Source organism: Agelaius tricolor, unplaced genomic scaffold, assembly GCF_023055355.1.
Source record: "Agelaius tricolor isolate 1412-34295 unplaced genomic scaffold, bAgeTri1.0.p SCAF_7, whole genome shotgun sequence".
Taxonomy (NCBI): Eukaryota; Metazoa; Chordata; class Aves; order Passeriformes; family Icteridae; genus Agelaius; species Agelaius tricolor.
Genome location: NW_027269267.1, coordinates 16,002,598 through 16,022,497, shown reverse-complemented (window position 1 = coordinate 16,022,497; position 19,900 = coordinate 16,002,598). Strand labels below are relative to the sequence as shown.

At 39.0% G+C, this 19,900-nt stretch overlaps 1 protein-coding gene across 7 annotated transcripts in view; it reads right to left on the bottom strand.

The window, feature by feature from the left end:
* Window positions 1-19,900, bottom strand: part of SH3KBP1 (SH3 domain containing kinase binding protein 1) — a 212,791-nt gene that overhangs the window by 74,237 nt on the left and 118,654 nt on the right. For 6 of the 7 annotated variants that reach the window (XR_011679706.1, XM_071430424.1, XM_071430426.1 and 3 more), the window contains 2 exons: window positions 19,271-19,345; window positions 9,272-9,468 (listed from right to left, as the gene is read on the bottom strand). Coding sequence is in view for 6 of the 7 variants with exons in the window: in XM_071430424.1 (XP_071286525.1) it covers window positions 9,272-9,468; window positions 19,271-19,345 (272 nt within the window). In the remaining variant the exon portion in view is untranslated. The remainder of the gene's footprint in view (window positions 1-9,271; window positions 9,469-19,270; window positions 19,346-19,900) is intronic. The other variant, XM_071430425.1, reaches the window with a different exon arrangement.

Sequence of the window (19,900 nt, the reverse complement as noted above, 5' to 3'; positions counted from 1 at the left end):
AAAGCTCTGGAAGCATGCACATCACAATGAGCACGATGAACAAGCTCATTTCCTTTTTTCCTCAAGCTGCAGATTTGTAATGCTAGAAGATGCTTTTGTATCAAAAGTATTTTTTTAAGCAAAAAGCCTTCTTTCTTCCCTGCTTTATTTTTCATTCTCCTTTTTTACTTTCCTTCAAATAAATGTAAAGGAAACATATCCCCTTGCTCTCTTTGTAATGAATTTTACAATTTGCAGGTTGCCATTCACAATTAATTTCTATCTCTTCTAGGAAAAATACTTTAGTCAGTCTGCACTGAGTGAATGAAATTCCTTCCTACTCTCCCAAGAGAACCATGCCTGTCTAGATTGCAGCTGGTAACCTGCATGATCCAGATTGCACCACCCAGCCTAGAAAATGGTTATAAAACCTCCCTCTTTTACAACAATTATTGAACCTTACAACTGCTACATGAATCTCCACTTCCTTTTGCAGCAGTAAGGGAAGCAGTGCAGCTACTTCCATCTCTGAGAAGAATAGCAAAACCTATGAAAACAGCAAGTAGGGAATGTCTCTTCTTTAATATCATCCTCTTCAAAGTGGCGACAATATTTCTTAGCTCTTTTGTGAAAGTTATGATGTTGTCAACAAACTGGCAAGTAGCTGTTAAATGACATTTTTCAAATTCAATTCTCATAAACAAAAGAACAAGCCCATAGTGTCATGCAGATTATCCCAGATTTAGTGCTGAAAACAAACATTTCTTCCATTTTGGAATAATACTTCTTCTTTTCTCCTCTTTTTTAGATTTGAGGTTTTTCCTCTCATCTTACATCACCTAAATCAAAAGTTACTGAGGAAGAATAGGGAGATATTTTTATTTTAAACACTTACAAGGAAGACTGCAGAGCAACAAGTGACTCAAAGGACAAATGGAAAATGACCTTCACCATGTGTTTCAGCTTTTCTTTCCAGCAGTGCTTTAGGTACCGAGGCTGCTGCAGAGGGAAGTGTCAGCTGTGCAGGTGGAGGGCTCTGCTCGTTGTGTGGCCAGTGCATGGCAAAGAGCCCAGCAGCCCCTGCCTGGCACTGGTCACTGCTGCAGCAGGACCTCCCCAGGATCTGCCCTCCCTCCCTCTCCTTGGCTTTTATTGGGAAGCTTTTATAAAGCCCTTAGCCAGCTAACTGTAATAATATGAGCTCACATCTCTAGTATTGAAGGACTATTTTAGAAACACAGAACGCCAAAAATCTCCTATAGAAACACACACAAAGCATTAAAAAGGCTTCTTAGAAACTGGCCTACAGAGTTTTTATCTTACCAAGTGCCTGGCTCATCTATGATCCTTTCACTACTTTCCTCCTTCCTCTTTTCTATATTTAAGGCAGAAAACAAGAAAGACACATGGCACATTTTAGGAGAAAAGGGAGCTCAAAAAACTTGTTGCTTCATTTCTGCACACAGCTTACTGACTTTTGCTGTGAAAAGCCAAAGTTGACGGAAATTTATATTTTTGTACTAAGAGCTCCCAAAGTATCTGCAAATAATTAAACAGATGACTTGGTATCTCTCCATTCAGCTTTCTATAAAATGTTACAAGCAACAGTTGATTCTAGTTCTTTTTGTTCTTGGAGAGAAAAAAGGATAATTTCCATGTAGGTTTTATTACCACAATATAATTTTCTAAAACACTCATTCATATCCATTTTCCTCACTTGGACAAATGGCACCTCACACAGAAGAGGAATTAGTAAAGCTCTTCCTCTTTTTTCTGACAAGAAGTACAGTTTTGTTGGTGTATTTAGGAAGGAAAAAACACAGGGTGGGGGGTGGTGAATTTTCACTTACTAAGCAAACATTTGAAAGAGCAACGCATCCTAAAGACTTTAAAACTTGTCTTACATAACTCTAAACTTGCATTATTCTTTAGAATAAGAAAATTGAAACCACATCATATAGAAATAGAAAACACGTGTGCGAGTTTAATGGCCAAACAGGCAGAAAGGAAAAAATGCAAGCTAAATAGAGCCAGGAGAGAATATGGTTTTCACACAAAAGCAACCCCCTATTCTAATGTGGACCTCCATAGCAGGAATGGATTTCAGGATCCTCAGCACTCTTTTTCCTTCTTTTATTTTACCTAGCCAGCATCTCCAAAGTGTGCAGAAGAACCAGACAACCACGCAGATGAAACCTGTGCTATGCAGAGTATATTTTACCAAACATTTTCAAACAGCCACAGAGAGAAAACCCCAACTAATTGTAAAATAAATACCTCCTCTCCCATTGTGAAGCCAAGCTGCCTTTCAGCAGCTGGAGGTGTCCAAGAGGAGTCCTGGAGTCCTGGCCCTGCCCTGCATGAGCTCAGCTCAGCCAGAGCCCAGCCCTGACACTGACTCACGGGCAGGGCCATCCCCAGGAAACAAAAGTTCCTCTTGTTTATGTCACAGGAAATCTGGACCTTTTCCTACCTCTGCTCACTCAAGAAGTTTCCTCTCCTTTCCAGCTTAGACTTTCCTGGCTTCTTGAGACCACCAGCTAAGAAAAGCAAGGATGTGAGTGACAATTTACAGAACTTTTGTGAACAGCCCGGGCAGTAAATTTTGCAAATAACTCTATTGGCAAATGAGCTTATGACAAATTCTGAATGTATTGGTCTTTCTGGTGGGGGGAAAAAAAGGTTGAAATTTCATGTAACTTATGTCTTTGTTTTGTCTTTTGTTTTTAAAGAAAAATGTTCAAGAAACTGAAATATCATTAACATGATGCTCTGTTCCATTAAAATCTTATAAATTCTTAATGCTGCCTCCCTGAAAACATTCAACTTTAAAATGTCTGAATAAGGTCAGGGCAGGGAAAGACACAGATGATTTGGAAGAAATTAAAGATTTATATTTAAGCAAGCCACAAGATACTATATACTCTCATTTCCATTTGACTATTAAAAAATAATCCTCAGCTAGGAAAAATATAAAGAAAGAAAAAAATTCAGAAAAATTCCACAAGCTAATAAAGCTAAATAGACAACAAAAGATAAGGACATAGATTTCATTTTAAAGGTTATATTCAGTTTGGTTTATATTTATCAGCCTTTTTATTTATGTAATTTTCCAAGTGGTGTAAGTAAATTTCAAGGCAGGTAATTTTTTTTGGTATAACTATTTCTTCAATTTTCAAAGATAATGTGTTCTAAGATTATCAGAAGTTATTTCATTATAATTGCTTTATAATCTTGTCAAAGTTATTAAATGTCACAAGTCAGATGTAGTAATTAAAAATTAGAAATACTATCCAACAAAATCCAAATGGAGCAAGAAAGAAAAATACATTTTACTGAGAAACACTAGGACAGTTTATAAAACTGTTTATCCCTAAAGTCTTGATTACACTAAAATCTTTCCATATCAATGTACATAAATTAATTTTATTGCTATTAATGAACAAGTGGACAGGAACCAGTCCTCTTAAACTCATCAGACAGTAACTAAGCTAGCTTGCATGTCAGTATGTCACCTTCTGAAGCATTTTCTCTGTACTGTTGAAACATGAGACAAAAGTTCCTAGAAATTCAGTTTATGGCTCCATCAAGTATCTGTGGAACTCAGGAAATCAGCTTTATTGTAAGCTATGTAAGCAAAGCATTTTGGGGTTTTTAGCAATTCTTCTTTTAGGATGCCTGTTGGGGCAAAAGGCCTGGTAATGGTACAACTGAAATTCAGAGATTTACAGTGACTTGCAAGCTAATGATCACCAGCTGGATCCAGAGCAACTTAAAACATATAGACTTTTATTGCCATCCTATTATGAAATAAAATTGCATTAGCTTAAACCTACACATCCTGTTTTTCTGACTGGAGCATCCTAAGATTTCCTAATCAAAACCATGACTGAAATAACAGGAGTTTTCCTTCCCACAGAGCATTCCTCCAAGAGAACTCAGTCTGGCAGAAGCCCAGTGCTGTGCCCCAGGAGGACAGATCAGACCTTCCACGTTGCTTTTAGGAATAACTTGTACTATCAATATTTCTACACTACTCTGCTTCTATTTTAAGATGTTCTTCAAGCAGCTTGAGTCAGAAACAGTTGAAAATATTTTCATGCATATGGTTGGTGTGTTTCTTTCACACTGACAAATTTTTCCTGAATAAAGTCCAACTGTATACATGTAAAGGCTTGTGGCATGGACAACTAACTTGGAATTATTTAGAGTCAAATAGCTGCTTAAAAAAACCAAACAAACAAACAAAAAACCTAAAACAAGTAAAACATCATGGGCAGCACAAACCAGTGTGTGAGTAACACACATCCTTTATGTGTTACAGACCTTTCTGGCAATCCTTTGCCAAAAACCAGTAGTGCATGCTGATGTGTAAGCTGAACCATGTCATTGATACCTGGACAACTCTGTTCAGACAGCCTGAACATTTTAGAAACCAAAATGACAGAACTTGAAAGCACAGATGGGATAGCATGGAAGGGAAGGAAGCATACAGAAGATCAGAAGTGACTCTTCACTCACATTGCACAGTTCAGTGACTCAGCAGAAAGTCACTGCCAGCTGAAGTTAGCAAATTTATACCTCTCTTTAAACCTAATTTTGCATTTCCCATTCTATTCCCTTAGTGCTAGATCCTGCTTTGAGTCTGCCTCCCCAAAATAGGGCAAGCTGCTTTTCAACTCTCCCTGTCAATCTTAATTCCCCTACCCCTCCTTCTTATTCCTCCAGAATAGGGTAGCAAATATTATAAAGTATTTATTTATAATGTCCACGCTGCCTCATGACATCAGCCACCATTTTCAAACCTGTACTATTTTTTCACATAATGAAAGAAACACATAAATCCTCTTTCCACAAGGAATGGGAAGTTACACCAGCAAAGGTGAGGGACCCTGCTGCAGGCAGCCCTGCTCTCATGACAGCTGCAGAAGGGGTCAGGGTCCTTCCTCCCCTGCAGCTTTCCTCACAAGATGGCACTAGAATAAATGGTTAGGACAGGGATGCCAGACTGTGGCAGACAGAAGCTTCAAAGCAGAACATGGATGTAGCTTGAACAGATGAGTGCCTCCTCTGTTCCTACATGGAATTTGACAAACTGCTGATGCTTGCCACGTCTGCTGCTGCCACTGCTGGTGGCTGTCTCTGAAGAAAGGAATGCCAGAGAAACCTGTGCTTTCAAGTGCAAAGTGCTGCACACACACTTGGTGCTCCCACTGTGTGCTCTCTGCCTCAGCAGGAGTTTTTCATAGTGCTGCTAGTCAGTACCAGTACCAGGTTTTGCTTGCATCTGTTTTTAATCTCAGCATTTTGAGCACTGACTCCAACATTTCTATTAGGGGAGAAGCATTTCCAAAGGCATGGGAGAGGCAAAGCAAGTGGCTGTGAGCTGTGAGCTGCAGGCACACGTGGCACACACAGCCAGGGCTGGCCATGCACCACGGGTGCCACAGGGCAGGGCTGGCAGAGCTCAGGCACATCCTCAGCTGGCTCAGAAACACAGGAGGAGCCTCCAACTTGTGTATCTCAAGGACTTCTCTTTAAATGACAACTGAAAATTAGGGGTAAAAATGTTTTCTGCAAGCAGGCAGGCAGGAACTGTCAGAACAGGTGTGCAAAGACACTCTCAGCACAGTTTCTGGGTTCCCTGCTTGCCGGCTCAAAATAGGAACTCAGACCTTGCAGGCATTCAGTCTCAGAGTTTACAAATTTTTATCTTATTACAAAGGACAGGTAGACTTAATAATTGACAAGAGCTTCTAGCCCTTCTAGCCCTTGTGTCTACTTCCATTAGTTCTTCTCCATTTCTCCTATCCAAAGCATACTGAATAAATAAAAAAATAAAAATTTCTGTAGGAATTCAGTGCTTTGCAGTAAGGATCCCTAAACAGCAGTTAACTAGATCTTACAAGTTGCTGACTCTAGAGTCATGAAAACCTCCCCCTTTATATTAAATCATTACAGTCTGCAATACTCCCTGGGCTGATGGCTGAGTATATAATTTACACTAAGTTGTGGCAAACAGTACTGTGATCTCATCAAAGGATGTTCATGAAATCTAGCTCTAATCTAATCCACCATGGTTAGCCAACAATAGGAGTTTTGCCTGAAGAAAGTTACAAATACATCTCAAGTGGAAAATGTAAAAAATACTCGTAATAGTGTCTTCTGAAGTAAGGACAGTTTTCAGAAAGATAAAAATAGCTTTTAAAGACAGTTTATATTTATCTATCATGGTCTTAGCATTTCCAAGCTGAATCCTCAACTCACAAATCAACCCAATACAGCTAACTCAGACTAAGAAATGTATTGGTTATGAAATAACCAAATGAATTGGTTATTTTCCTGTACTTGTAGAGGTTTATTCTTAGATACAGGAGAGGAAAAAATGATAGCTTGTTAGAACAATGGAAGCACATACAGATTATATTGGAAGGAAGTCCAACCTAGCAACAGAAGCTTTAGATATGCTACTGCAAAATGAAAAAGGAAAAAAAGAAGTAAGCACAAGTACCTGTTTAAATGTGTTGAAGCTGCAGAGCTGAGGTGAGACATGTAAGACAGGCATTTCTATTTGACCATAAATATTGTGCTGCTTCAAGAGCATTACCCTGAATTTTCTCAGGACACACAGCCTGTCTGCATGCATGCAATATTTCTTCTAAAAATTTCTTCTAAAATTTTTTCATCTGTTGGTGAGTTTGACTATGACTGCACATGTCCATGACTTCAGGCATGTGCAGCATTGTAAATCAGTTCAGTTACATTTATCAGTAATGGAAATTTGTCACAGCCAAGCCTCAGGAACCTCATTCTGCTTACACACTGCCAGTGGTCGACTTGTCAGCACCAACAGGCAATGAAATGGACTACAAAGCATAATAAGTATTTGATTCTTCTATTTCTCTAAAAGAGCAGAGCTCTGATAGTTCTGTTCAAACAAATCTCCCACAACTGCATCATTAACTTCCCTAGGATAATCTGCCTCTGTGATTTCAGAACAAATAACAGCTAAGCAATGAATTCTCCACACCAATAAAACCAATGGGGTTTCACTCAATTCCTCAGTTTTGCTTTTTATTGAGAGTTTATTGATCACCTTAGAAGGCAAGGGTGATTGTATCCCACATTGTTGCCATTGAGCAAACACTTGAAGCACATTAAACTGCCTGGTGATTTACAGGAGACCCTAATGGCATCTGCTTCTGCTCAGATGGCAGCAAACCTTTCTGCCTTCGTGTTCCTGCCAATATTTGTGTAAAAGCCTTTTTAACACCCCAGTAATTCTGTGTGAAATATGATTCTAAGCTTATGATTCATAAAATTGAAAACATATTAGAACACAAAGTGATAACACCAACAAAATAAGACCCTGCTGATTCTTCTGTAAATGGGACTGACATTTTACACGAGAAATATCATGTTATAAATAATCCCGCTTTATAAAATCCTCACAGTAGCTTACTGATGTGTTTTAAAAAACAACTGTTGTTAGGAAATATTTTAAATCAAAAAAGTTAAAATTATCATTACATCAATAATGTTTCATCAATATCTGTATAAAGAAGCAACAGAAAGAGTTTTAGGGTCTCCAAACTTCAGAAAGCTTAAAAAAAATTAAAAAGGGGGAATAGAGGAAAGCATTTTTACTCCTTCAGAAGTTTACAAGTTATTGAAAAACCAAGGCTACTTGTAAATGATAAATACATATAACAGGGCAAAGATCCCCTTAAAAACTACATTGTTTGAGAAAAATATGCACAGTTTGGAATTCTTCATGCATTGCTCCACTTGAACCAGTATGCAGAGCTTTCAGGCTAAATTGGACCTTGCTATAGTGATGGCCAACTTAATGCAGGATTCTCTGACACTCATCATTGAATGGTAAAGAACATGGCAATGATAAGGGAGAAATTTCTTGCAGCAGGGAAAAAAGCATTTAGGGAGGTTGTTGGTCTGCAGTCCTGACAGATGTCATGTCTCTGCCCCATGTTTTGGTGCTGGGAGCAGGCAAAGATCACAGTGCTGAAGCCTCTGAATGGCACCTCTCAAAGGTTAACCTAATCCTAGACAGGAAAAAAGCATCAACAGGAAAGAAGTGTTGCCTTTAGTTATCTACACATTGCAAACAAAAATGATGGATTGTGTTTACAAAATGAAGCCATTATTTTCTACTAACTATGGCCATTTTAGGAGAATCTGAAGACATGGGAAGGAATGTCTGTGTTACAAGTTTCCTGAAAATTGTATATTCCATTTTTGGCTGGGTAAAAAACGTGTTAGTTGTTTGTGCAAAACAAAGGTAAGACTTCACATAATTATAAAGTGGAGTAAGATTTTCCTTCAAGAAATGAAGGCCACTACATAAGGACTTTTGAACTACTTCAAATGAAAAGAAATGCTTCTGCAAAGCCCTACATGTGAGTTAGGAAGTCCACCCAGAAACAGAAGGCAAGCAGGTTTTGAAGAAGTCAGTAATGGTCAAGCAGTAATCCAGTCTAGGTTTTTCCTTTATTTAGATTATTCCAGCTCTTCCCTACCCTCTTTACACTAAATGAAAAATGGTCACCTGCAAAATATCAACCAAATGTCCCTCAGCATAATTTAGCTCAGAAGTTTCCATCTCTCTCTGCAGGACCTCCTCTTCTCCTGTACTACTGTAACTCAGGGTGGATGTGGGAGTAGGTGCTGTGCTATAAATCAGATCACTGAAATTATCTAGGTTGAAAAAAAAATCTTGCAGGCCAAAAAAGGTAATTGTTGTAGTGCCTGTTTCTACAGACAAGTGGACAAGCATGAATCCAAAGGTGAGAAGTTGCCACACCAGGTATCAAGAGCCCAGGAGCTTCCTAAAATCACCACTGGGGGGGACTGGGGGTGAAATAAAATGCATCATGTAACTATGCCCATAGCAGAACTTGAGGCTGTGGAAGCCTCCTAACACTTCTCAGCACATCAGTAACTCTATGCAAATCTGAGTTTAAAGGAAGGATTTCACAGATTTTTTTTTAAGTCGTGACTTCATTGGAAACCATGGACTTCTTTGTTTGTTTCCCTAAATAACATATTTGAGAGCAATTAATTTTTTATTTTTTAAAAATATTTTATCATGCAGCTAACCTCACTGGAATCCATTTTCTGGTCTGAGGCAAAAATAAGAAAAAGCAGAACCTTGTCTACAGAAAGATTAGGAAATGATGACCATAAAGCTCCAAGTTTTGGCCAGTGACAGAACTTAAAACTCTAAGATGAAAACTTCTTTAAACCCAAGAGACAATTAATGAAGAACACATACCTTATCTACTGGGAGGAAGTCATTTTCAACTTCTATTGACCTTGGTCGTAGCTTTATGGGTTTGTCTTTGAAGATATCTCCAAAGCCAACACCTTTGACCTTTTTGGGTTGGATTGTCGTGCCTCCATTGGCTCCTTCTGATTTTGTACTGCAAGAGTCACCACCGTCACTCTCAGAGCCTGTAGCATCTTTTAGGCCTGTGAAAAGGAGGGATGAAAGGTGTGAAACTCACTCTTTTAAGATCAGATTGTGAGTGGAAAATATCCCTCCCACCATCCTCTAGAGGAAAAGGAAACCACAAGAAACAGGTAGAGAAGATGCTCTCTGTGCCGTGCACTCATTTTGGCTTTGAAAAATGACTTTATATCATCACATTGGTGTACTGGTTAGAAATTACACCAACCCACAAATTCATAAAACATGCATACTCCAGCATCAAAACTTCACAAATGAGGATGGTGATTCCTTGAGTACCAAGAAAATCCTCATTCCTCACGGAAAACCTCTTTGGAAGAGACCTCAATAAAAAAAAGAGTTAAATTCAGCTGTAAGGCTCCTATTGTATAAAGTCACATAAAGCTAACAAGCAGTCAGATCAGGCATGCTGTACCTTAAATCTGTGTGACTCAAGCCAATTATGCAATTAGTATCTAAAGCTACATTACCTTACTGGGAAATATAAAGCTGAAAGCTGTTCAAACAAATTTGCAATCAAATAAGCTGCATAATATGTTCCCTGCTGAAAATTAAACCTCTCTGCAGCATAGACAGCCTCATAAGAAAAGCACCCATGCACACTCTCCTCTAGGAATATAACAGATCAAAACTGGCGTTCTGATTTGCATTACTTCTTCCAGTGAATAGGAAAATTTATTGGCATTTATCTGAAAATATCTGCTGCTTGAATTGCAGAGGCCACAGATGCAATAAGGTGGCACTTTACAGAAGGGTGTTTCAGGCACTTTACAGAAGGGTGCATCAGGTCAAACAGCCACAGGAAGGAAAAAGTGACCCACTGAAGTTTCCTTCCCTAGACCATTTAAATTCGCCTCCCCGCAAGAACTGTTTCCAGGAAAACCACAGCAATTGCTGCTACTACAGCACGAATTCTACCTAACAATAAGAAGCTCAAATCCTTATATTTCCCTAACAAGCACTCATGATGTCACAGATGTGGATCTTGCATGTTGAAGAAGAATTTCAAATAAGCTTTTCTTCTTAAGTACTTCTATATCAACGTTGACAAAACAATTGCAATTGATTTTCATCATGAAAGGCTGACAGTACAGATGAACCACAGAAACCAGTGCAAGTCCTGAGGCCTCCAGGTACACCTTCAGGATCCAGGACACGAGAGGCTCATCTGTTAAATGGGTTTCAAACCAGGTTGCCACTAGGAAATGGAATCACGTCAGATCAGGACTTATAGCCAAAACCAGGAAAGCCATGATATGCTGCCCTGACACTTTCTGTATCTTTAACATGAAAGGAGCATAAAAGCAGAATTAGAGAAAGTTCCCAATTAGAAACAAACAGAAAGACTACAGACTAAACAAAATACTTTGGCCCTCTAGCCTCCTGAGTGGCTGCTGCAGCTATTGTTGAACATCAGTAACATTTCTATTTAATCAGGTATTCAGGTCAATTAACACTGAACAAGTTATTTGCTCCAGAAGCTGAGCAAGATTGCAATTTAAATGAATATTAAATAATTAAATGACAATATTCTTCTTAAATATGCAAAAGTCTTGATTTCTTTATGTTTTATTTTTCTAAGATCGGCCTGGGAGAAAACCTCAAATCTTTTTTATTATGGTAGCATGCCTATCATCACTAAAGTAAATTCTGTGCACTACTTCTGTTCCAGACCTCAGGAAATCATTAACCAAGGAATTTAAGCATTGACTGTGATGGTGCTTGGAGCTCTGGAGGGCAGGAGAGGAGTGGTTATCTGCCCAGTGCCACTGCACAGTGTTTCCAGCAGAGGCACTCAGAGAGGCAAGGGTAAATTAAGGGTAAATTAAGCCAGACAGGCATAAATCTCCTTGGGCAGTGTGGCAAAGTCACTGCCCCTTTCTCGTTCCCTCCCCTTGCTCTGACTTGAGCAGTAAGTGAGGAAGTTGTACGTTCTACCAGCTGGACCTTCTCCAGCTTTGCAAATTACAAGTCACTGGGGCTCTGGCTGAGATAGAAGGTAAAACCAACTTTATTTACCACTTCTAACTGCAAAGACAATGCTCAGCAATTGACTATGCTGACTATAAAACTTCCACAACTCAAAAAACTCAGATTGTAGTGATCGCTGTCTTTTAGCTGAACAAAATCTCTTGATACGGAAAATTACCCTCTGGCAAAGGTTTCTACTGTCACCCTTGCCAAAATCCCAAACTATTCTGTGATGGAGGGAAAAAGCAGTGAAGACACCTCCCTCCAGAAGTAGCTGATAAAAATCCATGACTGCCACTCCCTGAAATGAACATAAAACCTATGTTTAAAATAGGTTATTAAAATAGGTTCTCTGCATCCCTAATTGTGGAAGAAGATGATCTGGACTTCGGACAGTGGATGGAATTAAAATATGAAAGTAATTGTGAGAATTACTCAACAGGTCTCACATGGACTTCAGATCTTTGAAGTGTACATGAAAGAAAGATCAGAAACGTCAAGGGGATCTAATAAGAATAAAGCTTTTGTTTGTTTCTGGGTCATCACTTGTTTTTCATTACGGCATTTTCAGCTTTTATGACCATTCTTCTGTGATGAGGCACCACACTTTGTATCAGAAGCCTCAACTCAGGCCCACAACAGATTTCCTGAGCATCACCCATCTGTGCTTGATGATAATCCAAGAGTTGTTTGTTCTCTATATTGCTACAGAACTATCTCAGTATACAGTCTTCAAAATGAAAGCAACATAGGAAACAACAGCATTGCTTTTTTCTTTTTTTCTTTCTTTTTTTTTATTTTAATGAGGACAGAATGGACTGAAGTGTGGCCTGTCCAAACTAAATTGCATTTGACTGATCAGATACAAAGCTCCTTCTAAGTTAAAAAGAGTTCTTCCAGATCAACTGGGAAAATGACCTAATCTAATTATTTTTGACTGACCCAAACTGAGAAGTTCTCTGTACTTCGCTAAATAAATCAGTAAAAGTCCTGCTTGTGCTCTTACCACAACATGATGGGGTCTAGAGACAAAGGGGACAAAAGAGAAGAACTGTATGCAGTGGAAACTGTAAAACAAATCAGATAAATTGAGGATCTGCAGTAACATTTAGAAAGAATAATGAATTGCTTGAGTACAGAACAGTCCCGTAGAAAATAGTCTAACATGCTCTTACTATTAAAGGCATGCTAAAGAGACTCTCTCTTATCTTCCTGTCCAGGTACATGAGATACACTCTTCTGCTTTGGACAGATAAAAATCTTGGAAGCAAGGATTTGCAACACTATGCCCATCCTTGCCTGATAAACTCTCTCCATTGGGTTGTTCCCTAATATATTTATATGTGTGTGAGATACATACATGTGTGTGTATATATATGTATCAGTATGTATCTATCAGCAATTGTCTTGGGGCACCTGCAACTCAGCTCAGGTGATTTTTCCTCTTAAAACCAGAAAAATGTTCCTCTTTTTTTTTGTGTGTTTTAGGTGGTTTTGGGTTTTTTTTCATTCAGCTTTTCATGGAATTTTTTGCCACTATGCAAATAGCTTATCTGTGTGGCAGAACACAGCTGGCTGGATAGTTTCTCCAAAAGATAAATGCAGCCCATGAACACAGCTGGGATCTAGGCAGGAACCTGAGTGACACAGAGTGTCAGATTATGAATTTTAAGTACAAAATTTTCTTCATGAAGAGCTATAACTATCAGGAAGGTCAGGCTGCTAAGTGAACATTAAAAGCTGGAGAGAATTTCAGAGGTCACAGTCCCCCCTCTGCTGCCCATCACACCCACTCAGCCTGGGACAGCTGTGCTCTACCACAGAGATGGAGTTGAGCTCGAGGTGAGGCCAGCAGCTCAGCAAACGGCTCTCCTCAGAAACACTGAGAACATCTTTCTCTTCTTGTAAGCCTATTAAGTATTTCAAATAAAGCCAATATAGGATAAAAGCTACAGTAGTCAAGTCTCTCACTATTTTTGCCTTTTTTTTTTAAACAGAATTTCTCTAGAATCTGTCAGCTCTCTGTCAGTATTTGGAGAGCTGACAAGCTAAGAACATAACATCAATAAGGTGCTCACTAACATGATTACTATCACATCAGTCTTAATAACAGGAATGTTTTTCAGAACTTTAATATTTCTCAAGTCTTTTGGTAGTGTCACTTCAAATTTCTGGCTCTATAAGCAAAACTGTTATTCTTTTACCTAGATTTATTGTTGCTGAATCATCTGTAGCACCACAAGGTAGAGCTCAAATCCAAGCACTGGTTGCATTTTTTCTAGTAAGTTCTTTGAAGTCTGAACAAGGGCACCATCACCAGCAAGGAGTTAAAATTCCCAGGGGCCGACTGTTCCCAGCTTTTGGCTGGAACAAGATATGGGTCTACAGCTTTTTAAAAACACTCAGAATTTTGATTCTTTATTGATTCATTCTCCTTAAAAATGCAAGCTCATTTAGTATTCATGAAGATTAAATTTTCTCAAAACTGTCTGGAGGAATTTCGCACTTCACATATTTTTTCCTCTATGGGTATATAAAAGAGATTAGCTTCCTCAAGACATTTCAAACACACCACACTCCTGCTATAGCAGTTACAGGTCTTTTGAGAGCAACATTCTGAAATGTACCAAAACAGATTAGCTCAAACAGGGATTAAAAAGAGACCACAACATCAGACTTAATTCAGAAACAGCCTCTCAGAGCTGTGCTGGCATCAAACCAGGATTCTAAATCAGAAAGATAGTTAGGGATGATAAAGGGCTGTGTAACTAAAGCTGTTAAAACAAAAATAAACAGCTGTGGTAAAATTAACTCCATTCAAAGCAGGAAACAAATTATTTCTAAATAGCTTAAAATGGCAGGGCAGAAAAGGAAATACATTTTAAGGTTACAGAGCTTTCTATTTTGAGCTATTATTTGGCAATTTAATTTTTGTTCTTTATTCTGGATTGCACTCTCTGCTGACAATTTATGGCCCTGGACCACTGACACAGTAAAGGCCAGTGGTGTTCTGGCCCTCTAAGCACTTCTCAGCCTTGCTAAGCAATGGCAGCTGTTCAGAGGCACACACCTGAGACAATGCAAAGGATCTCCTGATCTGGTATGGCAGCCAGAGAGAAACATTGCCAACTGTGTTTAATAGAACAAAGACATTTGTAAATGAAGCTTATTGGATTTTTCTTCTTTTATGGAAGGGAAGGAAAGCAAGGGGAAATATGCCTTTTCCTTGTATTTAGAGAATGACAGCATGGAACGCCCGGGTGACCGATCTGAATGACAAAGGTCCTGAAATTACACATGGTAATTGCAGTAGATGAGACAGGAACTGTCCTTCTTCCTTTTCCTCACATACTGGTCAACACAGAACAAATACCCACATCCTATAAGGTATTAGTCTTGAGCTTGCTTTCTATCAAAATCCTGTATTTTGTTGAAGCCATCCCCAACAACATTCCAGTGTCATAAAAAAAAAATCAAAACCAGAAAATTAAATTGGATTCTAAATACTACTGCAAAAGAAAGACATGTTGATTCTGCTTATTTTAAAGATTAATAAATTCATTCTTTCAAAACACAAATTAATGCTTCTTTACCAAGAGTGATTATACATGTACAAATAACTGAGGCAAACTAGCTCAATATTAGTAATTATTTGTTATTCTCCATCATTTCTTGAAAAAATGAAACTACGTTAGCTGAATATTTTGTCATTTGCTTTCAACACGTTCATTTTCCTTTGCATAACAGTTCTTGCCACATAAGAAATGCCCCAAGATTTCTATGCTTGCACAAGTGGTCATGCAAGGGGAAGGGGAGCAGTGCCTGGCCCCATGTAGCAACATGCATTGAGGGTGATGCAGCACAAGCATCTTCTGCAGCACAAGCACAGAGCCATCAGTACAGAACTTGGTGGCTTCCCCACCTCCCCAGCCACTTCTCCAAGAGCAAACAGGAATAATCATTTATTTAGGAGCTCTACAACTGTAGACAGCCATTGTCCTCTTCATTTGGGAGCTACTTTTTTCACCACCCTCACCAAGTACAGGCACATTATCACATGTGGAAGGAGAGTTAAGCATCCATAGGCAGCAGGGTTCTTCACCTGCCACTCACCAAGCAGGTCTTTTGTTAAACTCATGGAAAGCCACTTGGTAGTGGGAATACCAATCAACAGAAGGATTTCACATTTCACCCCGGTCAATGTAATTTTTCCACACACGGCCCCCAGTCCCATGTCATCTGTACATTTGTTCTCCAGAAAACAGGATGCTAATTTTTAATCATGAAAATTTCCCTCCCGCAATTTTATAATTTTTCTTTCTCAGATGTTAATTTTCATTGCAGCACCTGTAGCAGCTGTGTATTTGATACAAGCTCTCTTTTGCAAGCAAGTTGTAACAAGGTGAGGAGAAATACAAAGTTGTAACTGTCCTCTTTTCAGAACTGTTAAAATCCACATTTTGCTCATTCACTGAACTTTGTTCACATTCCGACACTCCTAAATGGGGTTTAGAACATCATAAATACATCAGCCATATTGATTTCTCAGAACTCTGACCAGCCATAATTCCTCAAGAATTAAGGGGAGGGAGACAAAAAAAGGGTAAAAAAAAAGTGGTGGAGCAATAGAAAACACAAAACACAATTGAGGTTACTCACGAATGTTTCTGTTTCAACGATCCTGATCTTCTTCCATTATATCTAATAGCTATTACTGACAGCATTGTGGATCCACATATAAGGAAAGAGAGGCAAATATTTGTCAAATCAAGCATTTTATCTGCACTGTTCCTCAGTTATTGCATCTTTGAAGAAAAAGAAAGCGAAGCAAGAAAGAGAAACTAAATCAGTAAAAATAAAAAAATTAGAAATCCAAGAAGCGTTGTTCGTGGAGGTGCAAGAAAGTTGCAGGATGAGAGAAAAGAGGGTTGTGATCAACAAAATGACAAGTTTTTTGTTGCTTCTCTCTTCACCCAGCATATGCAGCAGCAAAGATTTTCTGACAGCAGGTTGATGAGCAGAATGCCAAAGGAGCTGGAGCTGTTGCTGAGCAGAGCCTGGCACACCTCATGACCAAGAAAGCCATGTCAGCATAAAAAGGCAAGGCTGGGTGTTTCTGCAGGAGATAATCTTGCATATTTCAGTGGAAGGTATCTCTAGAAGCAGCGACCAATTCAACAGCTATTACAGGCCTTGGTTAAGTAAGAAAGTGCCTTTTAAACGCAGCAGTTGGAAAATGGCTTTCAAAATAAAAGTATTTAGCACTGAGCATGTGTTTGTGAAGTAAAAGCTCTAAGCTTAATTGCAAAGTTGAGCAACACTTCATGCAATGTGATACAGGTGAATCCAAGCACTGCCTAGGCATAACTAATCTAAAGTTATGAACTGACTCCAGCTTAACTTACAGAGAAATCAACAAGCTGAAATTAGAGCAGCTATGAGTTGTTTTAACCAGACATCTCTAAATGAAATCAATTCTGTGGAATGTCTCCAAATGGTTTTCACTGGAGACATAAGCTCATGGATATTTGCCTAAAAATATGGACCATAGAGGAGACATGAAATGGAAGGAGCTGGCTGCAGCACCAGTCAGCTTGTTCAGGAAGAGCATGATGAGTAAGTTTGCAGGAAGTGAGCTGTAAATAGATGAAGCAGGGAGAGTAAGACACCCTCCTTTTTGTCTGTTAGTTTAGGCAAGAGTATCTCTGATAGTAACAGCAGTGAAACCCTTGTTTAAGACTTCTCCATTTGACCTGATTTTGTGTATTACCAATTCCTCAGTCCCAGTTTCAACCCAAAAAGCAACAAACAGGCCATAAGTGTAGCTGGATATCTGGCCTTGTGAGATGCAGCTTTATGGAGAAAGTAACACACTTCTGCAGCATGAAAAAACATGCAAGTCTCAACCAAATGCAAAGGGAGGTAGAATTGAACCTCCAGGTAAACCAACTCCAGGTAGCATAAACAGATATATTTCATCAGCTTTAAAAACAAAGTTGAGATGGGTGTTTGCCCAGAGCAACGTGAGACAATCTACTGTGGGTTAAGCTGTCTTCTTGCAGCTGGTTACCAAGCTTTCCTCCAGACATCAATCCAATCCTGCACTCTGAAATCAGTTTGATGCAATTTCCTCTCTTTGACATGGCACAACAATGGGCCAGTGTGATTAACAAGAAGAACTAAATGCAGAGCTCTGGTACAAAAGGTGACTGAATTCTTCCTGGCTTCAGTTATGCTTACTTTAGATGACTTGAGAAGAGGGGAAGGATGATTTGGCCCTCAATGAGTAACAGGCTGAACATGGAGACCAGGCTTTTGGAAAACTTGGAAAGGTAATATTAGGGCAGCACTACCCAGTAAGATTATGAAATTAAAGGCTCCAAAGGCAGACCTCGAATCTGATTTGAAGCTTCATCTTTATGTCCGAAGTCAAGCGTACTGGAAATTAACTCCATAAATCCTTATCATGCTTATCAGATGGGTGGATTAGAGGACATGATGGTCTAAGAACTCTGCAAGAAGCATGAAATTTGAGTGGTTGATAAGCAGTCATGAAGATATAAGGTGAGAAGCAGCACAAAAATTTGAAGACTATCAACCACATGGTTTGCTCCAGCCAGAGCAAGGGCTTGGTTGGAGCTTGCAAAGAGCTGCAAAATGAATTCTGGTAGACAGGGAGATAATTTTCCACAAGGAAATACTCAGAGCTGCACACATTCACATAGATTTTTGTTTAAAAAAATATCAGATTTGTTAAGAAAAGCAAAAAAAAAAAGGTGTAAGGGCAAATATCAGAATAGAATAATGTGACTTCAACTACTTCATCCTTTGCTGTCAACATGAATAAGACAGAAGTCCTCAGAGGTAGAAGACCAAACACTCCCACCCATTAAGGAGGAAGAAGGGCAGCACAGCATGGATCCTCTCAAGGGAAAGCTCTCTCAGGCAAAAGCAGATGCCAAAGCTAGCACAACATCCTGTTCACTGGAAGACAGAACTGAACACTTTGCACTTAGACACACCAAATGTGAATCTTCCAGCTAGATTTCTCCATGAGGAAACAGGTGGAAGGACAGATTTCTGTCTTCCTTGCTTCCTCTGTCTTGCATCTGATATAACCATTCTCTCCTTTTCTATATTACCAGGGCAGTAAAAGAACATGAAAACAGGATGTGCCCTTCTTTTAAAAAGCAGAAGCCAAAAACCTGAACATGAAATGAAAAGAGCTTTATATCTTTTACTCTCCTTGGCAGAAAAAATGTATCAGCCAGAATGCTGTGAGTAATAACTGTCAAAGACAGAATGCCAAATGAAGAGCATGCAGTAAAAATAAATTTTAAAATCACCAAAAAAAGAAAACTTCAAACAAATCAAAACCCAAAATATCCTTTAAGAAAAGCAAAGCATACTTTATGAGTTCAACAATCACAATGGAAACTTTACTTTTAGTGCAGATTGACTTTTAATTCAAAGATTAGTGGTGATTATCAGTAGTCTTCTCATTTCAGGGGGCAAAAGTGATGGGACTAAATGGTCTTAAGATTCCAACCATAGCTGAGACCAAAACATCCAATGTAATTCACAATTTTCTATGGGCTTATACACAGACATTGTATGGACACAGAACACACACATGCACAGGAGGAACAGGTGCATTCTCATTGCATTAAGGCTGGGCAGTTCATCAGCAGCAAACTGACTTCAGCTTACAGACAGATAAATGCACGTAGAGTAGCCATCAGTGGGTAGCAGTGGCACAATTTACAAGTGTAGATTAACCAAACAAGTTCAGAGGACTGAAGCTATTGCTGGATGATTTTGGAGCACACTCACTGTTATAACGTCTGTAGCTGTCAATCTTTGCCGGTGCCACTCTGTACAGAATTGTCCCTTCAAAGGCAGATTTTCCTGACAGCAGGCAAGAGAAGGAAAGACAAAAAAAGGAGAAGGGGCAGGGTGGGGGTAAAGAGATCGAATGATGGTAAAAAGAAGGGAAAGGAAGAGGTTTTAATCTGTATTTTCAGTCACTGACATTTAAAAGCCTCATTAGCAAAATGACGAGAACATTAACGAACATATCTGATTGTACATGAAGTTAAAATATTCTTATTGCATGTATGTTAGATAACAGAATCTCATGATTTTGCTAAAGCTGTTATTTACAATGTCCAACAGAATGCATTCTTCTTAGGTTTGGTCTGTTGTCCATCAAGTTGTGAGACTTGCAAATAAAATTATTTGTCTGGTTTTTGCAGCCTTGCACAGGGGAATACTGAAAAAATATTATTACTGCAATGATGTACTCACAGTGGCTCAACATTCCTGCTGCAGATGTAGTGCACTTGAACAAGCACAGCTGACATCCAAACAGGGCAATGAAATACTCACATCTCTTTAATGTACCAGGATCCTGTGGGCATCAGAAATACTGCCTCTTTCCAAGATCACTTATTGGAAATATTT